This window comes from Syngnathus leptorhynchus, chromosome 3, assembly GCF_054491065.1.
Source record: "Syngnathus leptorhynchus isolate UIUO chromosome 3, UIUO_Slep, whole genome shotgun sequence".
NCBI lineage: Eukaryota > Metazoa > Chordata > Actinopteri > Syngnathiformes > Syngnathidae > Syngnathus > Syngnathus leptorhynchus.
The window spans coordinates 14,207,283-14,225,186 of record NC_141197.1 but is presented as its reverse complement, the minus strand read 5'-3'; the positions used below and the strand labels follow the sequence as shown (position 1 = coordinate 14,225,186).

The window sequence follows — 17,904 nt, the reverse complement described above, 5'->3', positions numbered from 1 at the left end:
GCGCGTGTGCGGTGTAGCATAATCTGGCTGCTGTGCTCTCCTTGACTCTTAAGAAAATTACTTTTGAGGAGGAAACAATGGAGGGACATGAGGACGGTCTGAGAATGTTTGAACTTTTTCAAGAAAAGCACAGATTGAATGTTTTTAGGACTTTACAGATGGAGATGATCAATTTGTGAGTCACTTAAAAGGAAAGTCAATGGGAAAGGCTCAATATATTGAGCTGGTCATTGTTTCAATGGGCTGGCCGACACCATTTTCTCCTCCTTGCCTGCTATTGAATCATTTAATTGGAGCAATTAAAGCAGCCAATCAGGTCACGTCTCCATTAAATATTTACAAGTTGGCCAATTAGTTGCACTGTTGCTGGCCTTGATGACCGCAAGTGTGGCCCGCTGTCCCGCAATGTCTCAGTCTCTGATATCCCATGAGCCCTTGACTCTCCATTCTGAACCAGGAGTTAAATTATTGAGGGAGAGCTGGGAAATCTAGCTGTACTATATTAGCCATTAAATAAGTGAACAGACCCGGGTCACGTCGGTTTGGGTTTCGGTTATTTGAAACGGCTTCAAGTGAGCTTGATTAGCTCCCGGATTCACCGTCTCCATACCGGATTATATTTTCCCCTGTTCAGTCATATTTGAACTGTCTTTGTATTTTTTTTTCTTTTTTTTTTCTGGAGATAAACCGGAACCTCAAAGTCCAATTTGTTTTTCATCCGGCACTGTGAAACTATGTAATGTATAATTGTCTAACTGTACAGGCAGTTTTAAAAAGTAACATTTTAACATTCATCATAAAGAATACAAATAGGTTAGCCATTGTTTTTTTAAGCCTCAATAAACATTAACCATTCAATTTAATGACAAACACCTAATATGATGAGTCAGATTTTTTTTTCTTATTTATTATACACATTAAAAAAGAAGTTACCTTAAGTGTTATAGATCTGACCCTCAAGTTTTGTTGGCTTAAATGTGAGTCTACTTTTGGTGGATATCACACCCCTTTCTGTGCATGAAAAAAAGCCAAAGAAAATGAAAAAAGTGCCTGTGAACTGAACTGAGGGCACCTCACAACACTTTTATGTGACTTAAAAAGCACTTTATTCCCTGAAATGCAGGTGTCATTTTGAACTTTCCAACCTAAGGGGCCTTTCCAATTTCGCTCCCAATCTGTTAGGGCCTTGCGTCACGGTAATTTCAATTTGTGACATCTATGTGAAGCTTCCCAAAATTCCTGGTGGCACCCATAAGATTGCCGAGGGCATATTATCTGCCAAAATAACCACAAACAGATGAACCACTGCCATGGTGTGTTTCTGCTTATCGCTTTACCAATTTTCTTCCTTTCTTCCTTTTATTTGCACCACTCATTCATTCACTTCTATACACACACACACACACACACACACACACACCAAGTGCATGTGCAGCGTGCCGAAGAGGGCTAATGAGGGTTGTATGTTGTGTCGGCTGGTTGGGTCGACACAGATCGAGGTGCCTTCAGCCGTTACAAATCTGTTTGGCTTTTGTCCACTACACAGCAATTAATAACGTTGGGGCTTGGGGCAGAGAAACAAAGGTCACCCATTCAGCCCGACACACACACACACACACACACACACACACACACTTATCCCATAACAATTTTCAATCCTGAACACAAATTCCGGAAAACCCTTTTGAACACTGCCTGAATATTCACAGCTGTTATTGTCTACTTTTGGCAAACAGCAGAAATATTGGAGTATATTTATATTACAAACACAATTTAATGCATAAATGAACATAAATGCTTTCATAAAGTACCTTGTTATGCGTGCGCATTGAATTCTTTTACGAATCATGCCGTCCCAGAGTAAATCGAAACTTTATATTTCACATTAATAAGTAATATTCCTGTTAGCCAAGGCGACAAATGGAGGCCAAGCAACCTCTATATTTATGCATACACGCACTATCATACATAAACATGCACAAAGTCTTAAACTACTTAGTTCAACACCTAAACACACACACACACATGCGCGTGGGTAACGTTCTGCACATTTCATTTATTTTGTAATTTAATCTGATGCTGAGAAAGAAATGAAAATGCAAAGGCGGCGGGGACCATGTTGTGATTTCTTTTTAAATGCCACTAGCCGATGAATATATTAACCCGCCATTACAGACCCGCTAAGAATATTCTGATTCGTCTGTTGAGGTCTGTCATTGAAAATAGAAGTTGGCTAGAACAGTAGAGTGAGAGCAGTGAAAATAGACGAATTGTTGATGAGCGAAAGCCAAACTCAGAGCGGGATTGCTCTTGAGGAAATAGATTGGCTTCACGTGTGTGTGTGCGTTTCCACATTACTCTGATATGAGTGCTTTAGTAATTGTTTTCCAATTCCCACTTTTAGGTTATTACCCCCCTTGTAACAATACGTAAGGCTTTGTGATTGCCGGATGGAATTGCTGTGTATGGGCTTTTAATGCATCCCATTTAAGCAGCTTGGCTTAACAGATGTCACAGACAGACCTGTCCTGGCTGTTGTGATGAAATATATTCATCATCCTCCCACTTATACCCTCACACTCGCTCACCCCCCCACCCAACAGCGTTCTCTTGTTTTTCTCCCACGGTACCTCTGCTGTCCCAGCCTCTTATTATCAGCCGCTTTTTCATTCATCTGAAGGACACTTCAGGGAATTACCAGCAAAGGCTGCATGCTAAATACAACGCCACGACTACACATTAATTGTACTATATATGCTGCAATTTATTTATTAAAATATAAAGCAGTTTTCTTCTGCGTTTCCATATAACTCATGTATAATGAGGCTTATATTTACAGAATTTGAACATATGAAATTGTTTTGTCAAAGTTAGCGATGGGCGAGTATGGAATCCAGGAATTAGTATCGGGCCGATACCGGCCTTGTTTAAGGGTATCGGGTACTCATGTCAATGTCGATACCAGTCATTGATACTTAAAAAAAGAAATACATCAGCCTCCTGTAGTCAGTGTCACACTCCGGTCCATGTTCACAATTATCTCATTGTGTTTATTGAAATTGAATTTAATTGAAATGAATCGGAATCTGTGCTAACCATTTGTTTTTAGGAGAGAGATGGATGAACTTGAAGAGCTCCAGAAGAGAGAGAGACTCTGTTTACAAAGGGTGAAGGAGCAGAGAGCCAAACTCTACCAAGCTTACAGATGGCACCACCTACTCAGCACCGAGCAGGTTGGTCATGCACACCTTGTTATTAGATCTGGTCATGATGGAGGTTCCATGTCGTATGTGCTTTTGACACTGATGTAGTTCAGTCTTTCATGATTGACAAGCAAAATGGGAAACTTGTTTTGTTGTCCTAAGCATGCAGTTCATTGGGCATTTAGTTCGGAGGAAGAGTTTTGGTGCTCCAGCAATCCTCTGCTGGTGTCTTCTCTTTCTACAGTTACTTTATACATTGTTGTCTCTTTTTCTGCATATGGCGGGGGACTCTTTCCCTTCATAGCTCTGACCTTGTCAGCAGTGAATAGATGGCTCTCCCACACAGTTCATCCTTCTGCACTTCTCAGACCCCGACCCACACACACTAAGAGACACACACAGGCACGCAGGCATACTCACACATGTACACGAAGGCATACTCACAGCTTACCAAAAGGCCCCAAGTCCCTCTGACAGAGACAGAGATGCTGTGTTCTTGGGGTCAACATCATTGCTCTTCCCTGAGCTTGCTCGTTGCCACGGTGGGCTCGTGTTTGTGTGTGTGTGTGTGTGTGTGTGTGTGTGTGTGTGTGTGTGTGTGTGTGTGTGTGTGTGTGTGTGTGTGTGTGTGTGTGTGTGTGTGTGTGTGTGTGTGTGTGTGTGTGTGTGTGTGTGTGTGTGTGTGTGTGTGGCAAGTGACATGTTTGGTTTTTTTTATTTTTTTTGAATGAACTGAAGTGACTATTTGTTTTTTGTTGTTGTTCAAATGAGTTCATCAATGTAAGAACACACGTTCCATGATCTGCCATTGCCCAGTTTAATATATTTGTACTTAATGGAGTTTATTTTAGTAATACAAACTAAATCCCTGTCAATAACCTTTACTAATCAACTAGTCTCTAAATGTTATTTTGAAAAGACCTGAGAACAAGACACTCCTCATTTTCTACTTAAGCCCTTTTCTCATTTTAGGAGTGTCCTAAATAGCAAGTGGCGTTATTAGCATATAAAGTAGAGTCCTACAACTCAAAGCTTTGGTCTGGTAATTAAAGTGCATGCAAAAGGATCACTGTGATGTGAATAATTCTGGCTCAGTCAGGCCTAGTGGAACAAATCCACTTCAGATCTTGTTCATGTGTGTAGTTCTGCTTGTGTTACCAATTCTTGTCATCTGCTGATGTAAAGTAATGTGAACATGCTTTCTATCTCTTACCCTCACTCTGTCTTTAGCGACGAGGGGTCTTCAACTCTCCATTCAGGACGGCCCCCCATGAGATGGAGTTACTACTGAGGCAGGTCAAGTACCAGGCCCCGACCAAGGTTGTCCCTCAGGACTATGCTCATCTCACACCTGCAGCTCCAACGCTCCCCAGTTTTTATGGGTCTATTGAATCCCAGAGGAGCAAATTGAGAGCCTGCTGTTCTCCCAAGCCCGTACTTCCCCGCATAGGCAGCACGAAACAGAAGGTAAGATGGTATTCAAACGGAATTGCACATCACTGAACATGCAAAATATTAAATTCTTCCCTCCAAGCTCAGCCGTAGTCGGAATGAGGAATTAAAAATTCCCAAATTTATATTTTTTTCTGGCCCCATGCCACACCTGTCCACAAAATTTGGTTGAAATCAATTTCGTCTTTTAGATTTGCATAATTATGACTATAATCTGGAAGATGGGGCGAAAAACAAACCAAGCCCTGCAGTTATGGGAACAATAGTGTCTTCCTCAGGATTTCATACCCCAACATGAATGTATAGAGAATAATAAAAAAAAATCTGATGTGGAGATTCAATAATAACAATAAAAACATTGAGCAGAATGACAAAAATATAAGTTTACTATATTCTGTCCAATTAATGCTGAGAGACCCTGTTTTCTTTTCTTTTCATTCTTTCTTTTGTTTCACCCCTTCGCCCCTAACAAGCGTGATAACTATCTGCTAGTGATGGATAAGGTTGAGGTGCAGGCTGTGGAAGTGGTCAGGCCAGGCCACTGATCCCTTGGCGATAGGGGCAAGGACAGTTTTCCCCACATCTGGCCCTCCCACCGCCCCTCGCCCCCAACCCTCCATTTAAAACGCCAACAAGGTCACCTCCGCAAAGCAACAGCACGTACCAGATCTGTACTGTACTAATTAAACATTCGCACAAGTTACACAGCACTTACACTGGAGAATTGTAGATATGGAGAAATCGTGTTTAAATGATTACGCCACTTGAATTTCGTCGTACAGACAGGACATGACTTTTCTTCATCTTGCTCCCGCATTGACACGACTCGTCTTTTTTCATCGCTCCCTCATCCTCAGACGGGCTTCGATTTATTCTCAGTCGTTTTTTTCCTCTTCACTCGTTACCTCTCTCGTGAGCTCACGGGAGGAGACATGAAGAGGATTGACTTCTGCTTTTAGCAGTAAACCACCACCTGTGGGGAGAAAGATCAGACTAAGACAGAGACGGGAGATGCTGAAGCAGGAACGAAACAGTTCTCATTAACTGATACTAGTTTCTTTGGTTCTCTCAGGTCCGGATCAGAGACCCCGTGCAGATGTGGGAGCAAAGTGGACTTGTTGCTGAGCCGTCTGCTGGTCTGCAGACCTCGTGCGCACACTTGGAGGAGGCTCAGAATAGGTTGCGACTCTACAGTAGCACACTGTGAGTGAAACGAGTCAAATTTTCTTGAACATAGTCTGGTATATTCACACGTGGGCCACAATATTAGGTAGACTCCATTCGTTTTTATTTATTATACAGGGAGAACATGAACATTTTATTTTCCAAAATTAAGGCTTTCGTGAGCTTTACAAATGACATTTAATCCTTATCCGTGCCTCTCAATATTTTTTTTAAAAAGCCGCATATATAAACATTTACGATATTTGCTTTAGAAAACCTTTAGTTACATAAAACTGAAATATTATGTAATTAGTTTGGATCCTTCAGCCAATTGAAGATTGCCTTTAAACGAGTCTTCAAATGCTTGCATTGCATTTTCTTAATCCACCTGAGACTCTGTAAAAAATTTGACTGTCAGTCCAGATGAGAACCAAAATAGTAGACACACCTTAATGTGAAACAATGCAAACTACAACCACAAAATGTATTTTTAAAACGTGAATCCTACATTAAGTACCAAATGAAGTCATCCAAATGTGGTGATTATTTTAATAGTGCACATTTCTTATTAAGAGTGTCGCAGGCTTTCCCATGTAATCAAGACCCGCGTATGTATGGAACAAGTGTCGCTGCGCTGTATTTGTGACTTTGTTAAACACTTGATTATAACCTCATTACTACTCACAGACTAATCTACTCGGCTATGTGTGAAGTGCTCGTATTAACCCTCAGCTTGATCTCGCGCACGCTGTAATTTCCCTGGCAACAGAACAAAAGACCACCCGTTTTTCCTCACCACTTTACTCTTCGTTGGTATTTAGCAGCGCTTCATTCAAGCAAATGAAGCTGCACGGATAAGGATGCAAGTGTTTGACGTAGAAATTCAATGAGTGTAGCAATGCCAGGTGAAATAACAGCTGGTGATTCAAATCAGTTCCAGTGAAGATAATAAATAGAAAAATATCAGAAACAGCTTCCTGTGATGCAGTGCACTTCTACATCACTGAAAACTTCAACCGCAATAATAAATGTGTAAAAAAAATATATATCTTTTTTGCTTTGTCCAGAAGATATACACCACCATTTGAAACACAGCAGCAATGACATTCCAATGCCAAGACCATCTTATACCAACAGAAGGTAGGTTGATAATTCTGAATACAAATGTACCATATTTATTTATTTCCTGTATTTCTGGAAGTTCATAAGTCATTATTGGAAATGAGAAATCCAATGAAAAAAAAGATTGCAACAGGCCATGTGCACCTCGATAGAGTCCATTGCATACTTTGTGGTTGACATGCAAATGCATCCAGTTCACATAGATATATAAACAATAGATTGGGGTTAACTGCGGGGTTACCATGGCTCCTGCCTCAAGTGTAACACAATATTCTTCCTTGAAATAAAAGAGGGGAAAAGAGAGACTTGGTGCAGTCAAGCCCTTTCAATTGGAGTTGCACAAATTTGTCAAAAGTGACAGCAATTTAATAAATCGCTGCTCTCTATCACACGCATATGTACACCCACCCACACACGCCAACGCAATTCCCAGTTATGCCCTCCATTGCCCCCTCTCCATGTATACGTAAATGAGGTGTATGCATGGCCGTGCGTGTGTGTGTGTTGCATGTCGGAGAGTAAGAGTGTGTGCGCGTGGGCCCTGCGGTCTGGTCCAGGCATTAGGTAATTGACTGTGTCTTTGCTCAAGGCCTTTCATGGATCACCGTCCTTTATTAGCTCACTTCCCAGCATGCACACGCATACATATATGTGCATGCACACACACAAACTTCCCAGCAGTTCCACCCCAACCTCTTACCCCCCACTACCAGCAGCACCCAGACCCAATTGCCCGGAAAGGAGGAGTGAAACAAGCGAGAGGAAAAAAGAGAGAGAAGAACAACCAAAAAAAAAAAAAAAAAGGAGAGAACAGCGACACAGGAGTGAACTAACACGGCCCCGGGAAGTGGCGATAAATAAGAATGGGGATTGAGTGGGTGGATGAATGAGGTCTCCTGCAGCTGACAAATGGGCCTGGACCAGTATTAGTCTATTCTGATCAGCTGGAGTCCGATTGAGCATACCTTTTACTTTCTAAAAGACACCTGACCAGCCAAACAATTTGTTGAAAACAAAATATTAATATTATGGCGGAACTAAGCACGCAATGGATTAAATATTTGATTTCCTAGTATTTCCCAAGTCATAGCGATATAACACAAGTGCTTTTACAGGACGGTGTTGAGTAGATCTTATTTCCCATCCTTGGCCCACTTCTATTATATTGCTCTCCCTCCGTTGTTTCATCCTCGTGTGCCTCTCTACCTCTATTTGCGCTCTCTCCTCCGCCCGTGTGGTAATTAGTGCGTAAGTCCTATCGTTGGAAGCACCCCCAGCTACAGCAGCAGCCAGCAGAGCTTTTTGTCACAGCTCAGAGGGCCAATGGAGTGGACAGTTCAGCCTTGATACTCATCATCTTCATACTGCGCCGGGGCCACGGCTCCCCCGCAGCCACATTATCTGCCTATGCTATCCAGCCACGCTCCTAATTATTTTCAAATCCCAGCCGAAGCCCTATCACCCGGCCTGCCACGTTAGCCCGCTCCGCTTGTAATCATCACCTTAAGCCTTGCTTTGTAGCCTCGAGTCCCATCATTAGCATATCCCAATTTTTTTTAATTTTTTTTTTTGCTAGCCGCATACTCTGCCTCTCTGGCTTGACCATCACGGCTCTGGAAATAGCCCATGACTCCTGGACCTTTATTTACCATACCCATCTGTGTCACAGCAAGAAAGGCTGTCAGTGTTAATGTGCTGTGCCCTGTCACGACTTGCAGCCATCCACACATAATCACACGGATGACAGTCCCCACCTCTCCAGGAAGTCAATGGCCCCCCGTCTTCGATCAAGGGGTGCTCGCCCTTCATCCATCGTCCGCGTGACCTTGCCCTCTTTACACAGGTTCCTCACCGACGATCGACTTCTCGGAAGTCGGAATTTTTCAGTTTTATTATTTCATGAGTGAATTACAATAACGGGCTAAAAATCGGACAGGTATTTGACTGGAGTGTACCCAAATTTCTATGTGTGAGCGAATAACATGCAAAGATAAGATTTAGTAAGAAGCCTTTAGTAAAAACTCTGCTTTTGATATGTGAGGAACACTGCTGTGACTCAAACAGAGAGAAAAAGCTGAGTTGAAAAGAGCAAAAGCAACAAATACTGCACCTCTCTGATCATAACATGAAATGCTAGTTCCCTTGTTTGTAGTTCCAACCCGTTGCATGAGTAATGCATCATTTCAAATGCAGTTCTGGGAAAGCCTTCTCTGTCCGGACTAATTTTGTGGCTACGTTATTAGCCATGTCACCAACGGTACCGCCTGTAACCATAAAAGGATAGCTAATTAGGAGACCACGTGCAAATCAAATACACAAGACTGAGTGGTCACGTCTGTGTTTGCTTGCGCTCCCAGCATATCTTTCCCTTCATATTAGACGGGCACCCGTCACAAGTTTGAGAAATTAACGTCATAGCCGTGAAATGCAATCTTTAAATCTCAAAGTTTGAGCTTGTAGTTGCCATTGGTACAGTATAAATGTGCACATGACTTCGAGGTGGAATACCCTTTTGCTCCTAGCTTTCTACCAGAATTATTATCACCACAACTAATTTATGCAGGTTCGTTTTAATGAGAGCAATATTCATCTGCAATTAAAACCCCAAAATGATATACAAGTATAGATCATGTATATTGGTAGGGCAAGTAGGGGGCAGCTAATGCTTGAAGTTCTCAGTGTTACCGAAACTACACATTTCCTGTTCTCGCTCGTGTCCAGCTATCATTCGTCATGCTGCATAAGTGTAGTAGAGGTTACCGTCGTGGGAAAGAAAGAACGTTAATTCTCCATAACAATTTTACAACATGCGTAAAACTCTGCAGCCCTTTCATTTGCACAGTCGTAAAACATTCCCAAACGCCATTTTCTTTCCCACTCGGGAGTGTGTGTTTTTCAATTAGCCCACACTTTGCCTCCATTATGGCGGCGTTTTACTCCAAGAGGCCTTGAGCAGGCAGGGTGATGAACACACGTGTGAGGTTTCAAGTAGGCAATCTCAATTAAGTGATTCATCAGAGTGATGCTAACTTGTCAAATGAGTGAATGGTTGACATAAGAGTTAAATGGTGTAGTTATGTTCTAAGCTGTTGACCATGGCTGAAATACTTGGGTCATTATTGTAACTGTCAGAAAATGTTTCAGGATTATTTTACTGTCCTTTGTTATTTAAAAAAGCTAGAAATCTGGTCAACGTATTTGTATTTTGGTTGAAAAAGAAAATTAAAACTTTTGGTAATGGTACAGGCAGTGTTTTAATTAACATTTTAAGATTCTTTCATGACACACAAGTGTAAACAAAACACAACTTTGAATGTGTTAAATTCACAGATTTTGGTGGATATTCTTTTTCTTTTCGCAAAAAAATAATTCGTAAACACTTGCTGATCGGGGTCTTAGAAGAATTGTAAAAGTCTCTCACAATATGTTGAAATGCGTGATTGAGCCGCCAATTGTTAGAGGCATTTCGGTAAATACGGTGTCTCAGGGGCGTTCAACTTTGTATTTATTTATTTATTTATTTAATTTTATTTATTTATAGTCATCGTTTGCCCGTTTTGCCTCTTTTTCAACTTGGCAGTCGACCTGTTTATGTGAAGACCTCATTGTTGCATTTGCTAGTAGATGGTTTACACAGTTTGCATGCATGCTTGCTCGCGCAAACTATGTGTGAGTTATTGCCAGTCAGCACAGGGTGAGTGGGGGGGGGGGGAGTTGCGTGTCAGTAGGACCTGTAAAGCGAAGCAATCACAAACACTTAAATGTGCAAATGGCACTGATGTCCTGTGTTAAGCAGCCTGTGTTGACTGATGAGCCTGTTAACCCCGCCTGAAACAACTCCAGTGCAGGGGATTAGACGTACACTCGGGCCTCGCAGGCTCCTATCCCATTTTGCATTGGAATTGTGCATATTTAATCTAAGGTGTGTGCCAAGAAGCAACATCCGCCCCCTACACACACATACACACACACGCACACCCTTCATCTATTCCCAGTTTCTCATTATTGATGTGCAACAGCACCTCGAGGCTGGGGTCCTTAATTCACCAGCAGCAATCTTAATCTAAACCTCAGTCTGCCCCCCTTTCCCGCAGTGTGAGGCCTCACCTGAAACCAAATCTTTGTTGTCGCCTTCATTCCGACAGTCCTCTCCTTTCTGCTTTATCTGTTACTGTTCTTTGTTTGTGTCCTTTTGTGTGTGACTAATTATGAATATAAAAAAAAAAAAAAGCATAAATATTGCACTACCATAATCGTAGTCATAATTGACAAAAATTGGATTTGGTGGAAATTTTCAAACTCCTCCTTTTGAATTTAATGTCCAAAAATACTTATTTTACATTTGTTTGTTTTATTAAGTCATAGTTAGACTACTTTTTTTCACATCAAATTTTCCATTAAAGCTCTCTAAACTGAGAACTGAGACAACTTTATTGTCTCTCACTTCTGTCCTCAATCGGACTTACGCTCCCTTGTGTGTAGTTTCTGCCTTTTACTTTCTATGTGTTGAAGCGTACTGTATGGGGCTTCTTTGTCTGTTCCCTTATTGATAGGATTAAGTGTCAATGACAAAGGCTGTCTCATCTCATTTCGCCCCACAACACTTTTATCATCATGGCAGTCAGCATGTTGTCTTATTTTTTGACTTATCTTTCCTTTTTTTTTTTATTTCTCATCCATGGTAACACCACCGCAATTTTGTGTGTGTGTGTTCGCATGAACATAGCTTCAAGAAGGACCCCGTGCTGTTTGTGTAATTTCTTGTTTGTACATGTTTCTAGACCTCTTTGTGCCCTGCACGGGAGGAGGAGATATGCAGAGAGGTTGAACAAGACAAGAGAGATTGGTGGAAATGGAAAGACATGAGGGGAGGGCTGGGGTGTGTGGGGGGGTGTACGAGAAAAAACAGGATGATAACAAAAGCAGCTCAGATTTCACAGTCGCATATTTCATCAATCATGTGAATAAGTCGTCGTGATTATGCATGGCGGTGGCAGGCCAAGAGGGGTGGTGGGTGCTGGTGATTACCATACACCATAAAAGCTGCTTTCTTATCTCACACACACTGATTAGTTTCTGTCTGCAGATAGCTTCTCACTCTTCACTTCTTCCTGTATGCACACACACACACACACATGCAGACGGATGTGGACAATCACACACGAGCCAACAAATTCCCTCATAATCAGCGATAGCGTATTGCTAACGTGTTCGTCAATAATGACTGCCATTTCAAGGAACTAGAAAGTAATCAGGAAAATAGCGAAGTTACTTATTCATGTCTACTGTGGCATTCATTCCGTTTTTTTTCTTTATATTGAATTTTGAAACTCGGTCGTGCAAACGCCCCCTAAGATTTAAACTAGCTCCAATCGTTCTGAAGCCTCATCCAAAACTTAGGCCAATAGTAGTTAGTGTTCATTGGCTCTTAATGAGTAGAAACTAAAGCAAAAGTGTCATTGTTTTGATAGCGTAGGTCAATTTCCACCGAAGCAGGCCTTCACGTGAGAGTAGAAATCGATAGGAGGAGGTGAAAAATTAGCTCCGTATGAACGACCTCGCTTTGTGTCTCAAGCAGGTGATTAGAAATTATTATTTTCTCTTGCACGGGAACTCCGTCTTGCTCAGATAGTTAACGTCAACTCATTTGGTAAGCAGGCTAGGTTGCTGCGTGGCACTGTCTGAGCATGCCAGAAGCGTGCATAGGACGCATTAGGGCCTCCTGACAGGGGCCCGGGTGAAATAAGTGAAATTAATGGAGCTCCTTTCATGTCGGACAAGGCCGCGGCACCCCTTTCACGCCGCGTACAGTCGCCGAAAAGTCAATACTTTTTTATTACTCCTCGCTTGCCCTACATTCTCCGCTACAAGTGCTCTGCTGGCTAATTGGTTTCAGTTTGCTGAGAAGGAGAGAGCGAAAAAACTGGTGAAAGAGAGGGAGAGGAGTCCGTCCCGGGGAACACTGAAACAAATAAATCAATCTAATATTTTTCATAGCTTTTTTTTTTTCGTTGAGGGGTAACATGCCAACGTGGTGAAGTTGAGGGAGACAAAAAGAGATGTGAGGGTAAATGGTTGGTTGGAGCACATCTGCTCCTCAGAGAACATGATAATATCCAGGAGCCCGCTAATGGAGACAAGTAGTTTAAGTTATCTGGCTTCATCACACCCTGGGGTTTCTCACCAGCAGCCATACATGTGGTATTTCTGGAAAATTCTTTGCAGAAGATACATTCAAATCCACTGCAGTAATGTGTCTTGTTATTGGGATGTGAAATTTTGGCAAAGGCACGTCAGACAATGTGTTATGGTTTCCGCTGATTACCAAAAGAACAGCATGCAGACAGTGACGCATTGTGGCGTCAGCATAACGCTTTGGGGTTTTCTTCAGATGGTAGTAGACGCCAAGACAAGGTAGAAGGAATTCTAAACAGCTTGAAATCTCAGTCAATGTTGCACAAAACGTTATAGCGTTTTCAAGGATACAAAGTAAAATGTCCGGTAAAGCCTATCACAACGGCTTAACTTCATTTGTGCTTAAACCATGTCAACAATGAATGAGATTGGTTAATTCTGAGCACAGCCACGTCCCAGTTATACAGAGGGTGTGCACACTTGTGCAACCAGATTATTTCAGATATCTTTACGTCTCCTCTTGAAAATATTTTTCAAAATCATTTTGGTTGATACAGTTTTTATGTCACAATGATGTTGATCGTTTAAAAAAATGTCTGTACATTTCAACAGGGGTGTCTAGAGTTTTTATAGCCACTATATGTGCATCCAAGCAATATTTTGCTTTGTGTTCTAGCTCATTGTTGATTTTCATAGGACTGTGTTCTGGAAAAAAAAAAAAATTTGTTAATCACCTGTTAGATACGAGGTTAGTGTTGCTGTAACACAAAAACAATCCATCCTGTGGCCAGCTTGAAGAATTTGAATCAATCTTTGCAAATCAGTACATTTTCCATTTCATCTGCAATTAATGTGTGTGTGCTCCTGTGTTTGTGTGTAGTGTATGTGTGCTGTCTGCCAGTATGCTGTGTACTGTTGTGCTAAACTCAAGTGGCAGGGGGGTTAGCCTCTTTCAGAAACAGCACAGCCACAAATTGATGTGACACTTTGAACCCCCGCCCTCCCTCCCCGCAAGCCCACCTCATCATCCCCTCCCACACACACACACCGATCGGCCTCCAGTTAGAGGGAGATTCCATCGGGTCTTGTTTTCTTGCTGCATCGCAGCTTTCACAGCTATAGCGTGTGCACGAGGGTAGGTTTGAGGGTGGGGTTCGAGCATCCATTTTTTTTTTGCTCATGTTAGTATGTGTGTGTGAAAGAGCTGTCACAGAGGGCTGGCATCAGCATCCACTTTGCCATCTCTTCTGCAGCGTGACAAGTCCCTGCTCGCTGCCCTTTGGCTCACTCCACGCACACACACTCCTCTGCCACACATACGGTAGAATGATATGCGAGCGCACCACTCACACATTTGCATCCATTTAATGTACATCATGACGACATGTACGAGCGCACTGGTATAGATTTACAACTCTGTGCTTAATCGTTATCAATAGGGGGGGGTCAGCAAGTTATTTCGTACGATTTTTGATATTTTGCTTAAGCTTTGCATGGGTTCCAAAAATTCAATTTATTTGATAGGAGCCATTTTGGTAAGTGTGTCTATTTATTTGTGCTGGTTCTCTTCATGGAAGTTGTGGACATCAGATCACGGAGGGGCCACTGTTTGTTACAAGGACAGGCTTGTCCCCGCCCCCGGGCGTCGGCGCGACGATGATTGTCATGGCGATGGAGTGTGAGTGACAGGCGGGATCGCATGTGCTAGCCGCGGAGCAGTAAATTTCAACAGCCTCAGTCCCTGACATTAGTTTGTCCTTCATCAAAACTTTGCTCTCGTTTACAACTACCACTCCCTCGCTCCTCTACAAAAAAATCTTTCCTGGCACCACATACTCACTTATTTAATGTTAAGGGATCAGTTTGGAGAACATGTTGTAATCCACAGCACGCACGATTGAATGCATCATTTGGTTCAGGTTATCTTTTTGTGTGCATTCATGCTCGGCCATTTGGTGAGCAAGCTGGATTTTTTTTTTTGTACAACACAGCAGAAAAGGAGGTCAGTTTATTTTTTTATTTTCAGTCTTAGACATTCATCATTAGTCTGCTGCCGGTAAAGTTGCCCGTTACAGCCATGATTAAGAGCCTCGCTTAGTTCCAGCAGCCACTGTGGTCTTACACGCGCACACACACACACACACACACACACACACACACACACACACACACACACACACACACACACACACACACACACACACACATGCACATTTCTAAGCATTGTAGTCGTTTTATGGAAAACAGCATGTTACACCATTACCTCGTTTCCTGGTTTCTTATTGATTTGCTTAGGGGCACTAAATAAACCACACACACACACAGATACAGTACACATCAGTAGGCACCCTATGAAAGTGGAGAGCAGCACCCCGAAAACTGAATGGCCTTCAAACAATTCAGAATAGAACCAAACTTGCATCATCAACAAACGAAAGAAAACCTAAGAAAGGAGGGGAAACAAAAGGCAAAAGCCCCATATCGAGCTTCTGTAAGAGATGCAAAGTATGGATTTGAGAAAAAAAAAAAGGTGAACATTCTAGTCTAACCTGCAGAGGGCACACATCACAGCCAATAGGCTGCCACCAAATCCCATTCTGCAGCTACGCCATAATAGGAAGGAAGGCCAAGCAGATGGGGGAAGCCAAGGCATGCGTTATAAGATAGGTTTGTCTTTGTTTATGTTAAAGTGATTGTCAATAAAGTTTTCTGTATCCTCAGATCATGTGCAGGATTGGGCCCTCAATGGCCTCAACAAGAAGTGCTGCATGATGACGACGTACAGTGGGGCTCTCCTTCTGGACCGACATCCAGCCTCTCTCAGGAGCATCCAGATGCCAAGCAGCAGGTTCAGCCCTGTCTCCTACCCACAAGCAATAGACAGCACTCGTAAGCACAAATCTATTTGGTTCACCTTCCCAGTTTCTTCATATTATGTTTCACTTAGAAATTGCATACTGGAGTTGAATCTAATGTCAGAACATTGCTTCACTTTGTTACATTATGACCACATGAGTGTTTTATGAATCAATGGACTTTCAGTTTGCAGCTATGAACATAAGCTATTTTGATTTTGAAAAAGATTGGTGATAATGACGCAATTATCACCACTGCAACACGTGTTGTGCAACATATAACTGTACAGCAATTTTTTAAATGTGTATCTAAATCATACTCATTAGAATATAATCAATTTAGCTGTATGACTATTTAGATAAGATGAATTTTATTAATAACATTAAAATCACCCCAAAATAGTCCTGATCAGTTTCTTATCTTTTTACAGAGCTAATAGAAAAGTACTACTTTCGATGACAAAATAAAATGCACCTATGACAACTGAATGAATTGGCTGAATGAGTTTTAATCAATTTCCCTCTCCTGCAGTAATTCTTATTTTCAAGTTCAGTTTGTGAGTCAACAAAAGGACAATACACGTCCACAAAAAACGTTATCTTTGAAAAATACCCGTGCATGTTTCCTCTCTATTGAGTCCTCCCACCCTCTCCATGCCGCAGGCACTCCCGCGGGCCTTCGCTGTAAGGCCTGGAAGGCTTAGCAGAGACAGAGCATTTAGTAATGGCTTCTTAATGGGCTTGTCGACAGCCACATTAGAGCGCGGTGCAGGCGGCGGGCGAGGCCGAGCAGTGATATGCCAAGCCAGATGCCGTGCCAGCTGCGGCACTCGGCTCACTCGCTCACGCTCTCATTTGTAATCACATTTCTCAGACGGATGGATGCCATGTGCGCAAGAGCGCGCGAGCAGATACGCATTTGTTGCCCTTTCTCGGCGCCTGCCAGGAAAGATCCTTTTAATCTGCCGCTCCACATTTTCTCTGTCGCATCTGTCACCATCATCAAGTACCGCCTGAGAACATTTTACGAAGGAAATGATCGTATTCCTTTTTAATGATTGGATGCCACCGCCTTCTGTTAATATGTTGCTTTATCTTGTCCTGATGTTTGAAATAAGAGGCTCTCGATTGGGGATCAAAACTGTTTTGGATTTTCTTACTGTGGCATCTTCTGAAACTAAATGTGGATGCTTAACAGCACACACTATTGTAAAGTGAAATTCCAGGTTGTAATATAAAAGTGGCAGAAAAAGGCATTATTATTATTATTATTATTATTATTATTATTATTATTATTATTATTATTATTATTATTACTACTACTATGCCTGTGTACCAAAAGAAATGTCCAGTGAGCATGTCCATTAGTCGATCCATAACATACCGTAAAGGTTAAGTACAACTTTTAACCTTTTACATGCAAAGCTGTAAAATAGCAGTGGTCTGTCTGGCAGCGGATGCCTTTAAAAAGATCGACTTGTACAGTGGGTGAGGGGAGGAAATGAAGGAAGGCTTCAAGGATACAAGTCATGGCAGTAAATGTGGAGATGGGAGCAGGAAGTGAAAAAGAAAAAGTAAAGAGAAAAGGTTGATAGAAAGTGGGAGGAGTGATTAAATGACTACATGGATGATTGGATCAATTAATGAATGCTAATGCGCTTCAGTGTCATTACCAAAGGTCTTAAAGGTCTCCAGCAGGGGGAGCCGGGTGTTAATCTGAACAGGATTTCGCCTTTGTGTGTGGTGACTATGCCTGTGTCGACGGAGGAGTCAGAAGGTGATTCTTTGTTTCCACATCTGATCAGACCTTTGTTGCTACCAAACCAAATTTCCCTGCATCAGCGATGAGCAAGCGTGATGTGGATGCATAGAGAATAACGTATGTGTGTGCGTAGTACATTACACGTGTGTGTTATTGGCAGCTGATAGCATTTCACAAGTTGAAGCCTTGAATATAGACGGCCGTCCCCGGA

General features: G+C 42.1%; 1 protein-coding gene across 5 annotated transcripts in view; it reads left to right on the top strand.

Moving 5' to 3' along the window:
- spata17 (spermatogenesis associated 17) overlaps positions 1 to 16,407 on the top strand; it is a 29,694-nt gene extending 13,287 nt beyond the window's left edge. For 3 of the 5 annotated variants that reach the window (XM_085907549.1, XM_085907551.1, XM_085907553.1), the window contains 5 exons: positions 3,110 to 3,233; positions 4,434 to 4,670; positions 5,728 to 5,858; positions 6,887 to 6,959; positions 15,798 to 16,407. In XM_085907549.1, the coding sequence (XP_085763675.1) occupies positions 3,110 to 3,233; positions 4,434 to 4,670; positions 5,728 to 5,858; positions 6,887 to 6,923 (529 nt within the window). In that variant the 3' untranslated portion in view covers positions 6,924 to 6,959; positions 15,798 to 16,407. The remainder of the gene's footprint in view (positions 1 to 3,109; positions 3,234 to 4,433; positions 4,671 to 5,727; positions 5,859 to 6,886; positions 6,960 to 15,797) is intronic. The other 2 variants (XM_085907552.1, XM_085907550.1) reach the window with 2 other exon arrangements.
- Positions 16,408 to 17,904: the final 1,497 nt, after the last annotated feature.